The 2,305-nt window shown below is 35.3% G+C and overlaps 1 protein-coding gene across 1 annotated transcript in view; it reads right to left on the bottom strand.

Annotated features, from left to right (window-relative positions):
• Positions 1–1,384: 1,384 nt before the first annotated feature.
• The window catches only part of RASEF (RAS and EF-hand domain containing), a 19,635-nt gene continuing 18,714 nt past the window's right edge, over positions 1,385–2,305 (bottom strand). Inside the window, exon 16 of the mRNA XM_010188412.1 lies at positions 1,385–1,493. Within this exon, the coding sequence (XP_010186714.1) occupies positions 1,385–1,493 (109 nt within the window). The remainder of the gene's footprint in view (positions 1,494–2,305) is intronic.

The raw sequence follows: 2,305 nt of genomic DNA, 5'->3' as shown, positions 1-2,305 counted from the left end.
CTGAGAATTCCACCATCTCATGGTTGCTGTCCAATCTTTATCCAACACTGATTTACTGAGCTAGGTTTCAGCCTGCAGAAGTTTTATTAATATACACAAAAACAACTGAAACAGTTTGCTGGCTCTGAAGGGGCCCTATCCCATCTCCCTCAAAATTAGTGAAAGTTGAGAAGAATTAGATCATGATTGTTAACTGTAGAATACCTACAATTTCTACTATACTATAGGACTGTTGGGAACTCTTATAAGCAATAAAAACTCAGGTTTTAGAGATGCTGACACCTAAAGCTACCACCTACCAGTGAGTTTCTCAGAATTTTCCTAAAATCGGGAAAAGGAATTCTCATTAAGGTAAGTAACTGCTGTTCATTTCAGGGACTTCTTATAGTGAACAGTTTATACAGATGTTTGTGCCTGTGCAGTAATTCTTTCACCTGCAGGTTTAATACTTCAAAAATTGATAAAGAATATCCATTAAAACAGACTCCTCTGTACAATTACAATCCCTCAATTACTGTCTGAAATGGAAGACATTTGAAAAAAAGGGGAAAATTACAACCCATATATCTCTGTAATATTAATAATGACCTAGTCTAAACAGACAGGCAGGTATTGGATCATTAATCAGCATTTCAGTAATTCTACATAACATAGGTATTATAGTCTCAGAAAATTTGAATGTTAATGGTTCATGCAAATGTTCCTTTCATTTCTGAGCTGTGTAGGATCAGATGTAAAGTCTACTTCTTAGTTCTGAACTGAGTCCCCAACTCTCAAAATTAAATGAATTCTAACTTACCAACTTCTGAGAAATTATACCAGAACCCCATGCACACTATCACTGTCTTCTCCCAATAGACCATTCTGCTTCATGCCTTGAACCTAGGGTTTATCTGGATCTAGGCAACCTTTTAATTGTTTGGGGTTTTCTTGCGAAATCTTTCATCAACATATAACTTAAGACCTTCAAAAAACTAAAGCAGACTTGCACAAGAAAATATTTAATTAATTTAAGCTGTATTTTTTCTTTTCCTATGAGTGATACATGATATTATCATTTTCTGTATGTAATAAATATTTAGCCCATAAAGAAAAAAAACAGATAAAGAAAAGTATATCACAATATTGTACGCAGCGACTACTCTAACATTGATTCTGAGCTCACTTCATTGACTTACATTACTTAAGAAAAATGAAAACAGAGCCTATGGGGCAAAGCAAGTGCATAAATATGAACAAGTAGAAAGTAAAGTCTGTATTTTTAACATGATGTGCAATTTCTCAATAAGCAAACGTATAAATCCCCAACAAAAAGAATACATTATTGAAAACCTTCATTTTTTTAAAATATACAAATATATAGGTCAGTAAAAGTATCTGTCACTTAAACATTGCAACAGTTTTTCATGAGTGCTGATTTTTTGACAGGTGTCCCAGCCAGGTTGGTTACTGACCTTGCATCATCTTGATCATCAGTTCGTTTTCGGACTTCACTGTAAAAAAACAAACAAACAAACACACTCAATTAATATATTCCTATTCATGTTCACTGTTCCATTTCTTCCAGTATATCTTTTAGAGCTCACCATCACCTATTGTGTGGTTAAAACTACTGGGTTTAGTGCACAGAATTATCATGTTTCATAAGTTTTCATTATAGGAATGCTATCAATATTTCTATACAAATCATAGTAAGTGACAGAAACATAATGATTTCTGATATATAATAACACCATAATTTTTCCACAAGTTTTCCCTTTCCTTTTCTTCCAATAATTTTTCTTCATTTTTTTTGCTTCAGTATATCACCATAGAAACAGAGTATCATAGAATCACAGAATACCAGGTTGGAAAGGACCACAGGGATCATCTAGTCCAACCTCTCAAGGTAAAAGTGTAGTTTAAATGAGATGAGTCAGCACCCTGTCAAGCTGACTCTTGAAACTGTAGTGAATTTACCACTTCCCCTGGGAGATTGTTCCAATGTCTGATTGATCACATGGTAAAAGAATTTCTTCTGAAGTTCAATTGGAATCGTCCCAGAAGCAACTTGTGCCCATTACCGCTTGTCTTTTCCATGTGACTCCTTGTGAAAAGGGAGTATCCATCTTCTTGGTAGCCACCCTTAATGTACTGGTACATGATAAGAAGATCTTCCCTAAGCCTTCTTTTCCCAAGGCTGAACAGGCCCAGTTTTCTCAGCCTTTCTTCATATGACAGGTCTTCCAGTCCTCTGTTCATCCTCGTGGCTCTTCTCTGGACTCTCCAACCTGTCCGCATCTTTTTTGTTTAGCGAGGATCAAAT

Source organism: Mesitornis unicolor, unplaced genomic scaffold (genome assembly GCF_000695765.1).
Source record: "Mesitornis unicolor isolate BGI_N332 unplaced genomic scaffold, ASM69576v1 scaffold28547, whole genome shotgun sequence".
In the NCBI taxonomy this organism is placed as follows: domain Eukaryota; kingdom Metazoa; phylum Chordata; class Aves; order Mesitornithiformes; family Mesitornithidae; genus Mesitornis; species Mesitornis unicolor.
The sequence above is the reverse complement of the archived record's forward strand: the minus strand, read 5'-3'. Positions and strand labels throughout refer to the sequence as shown.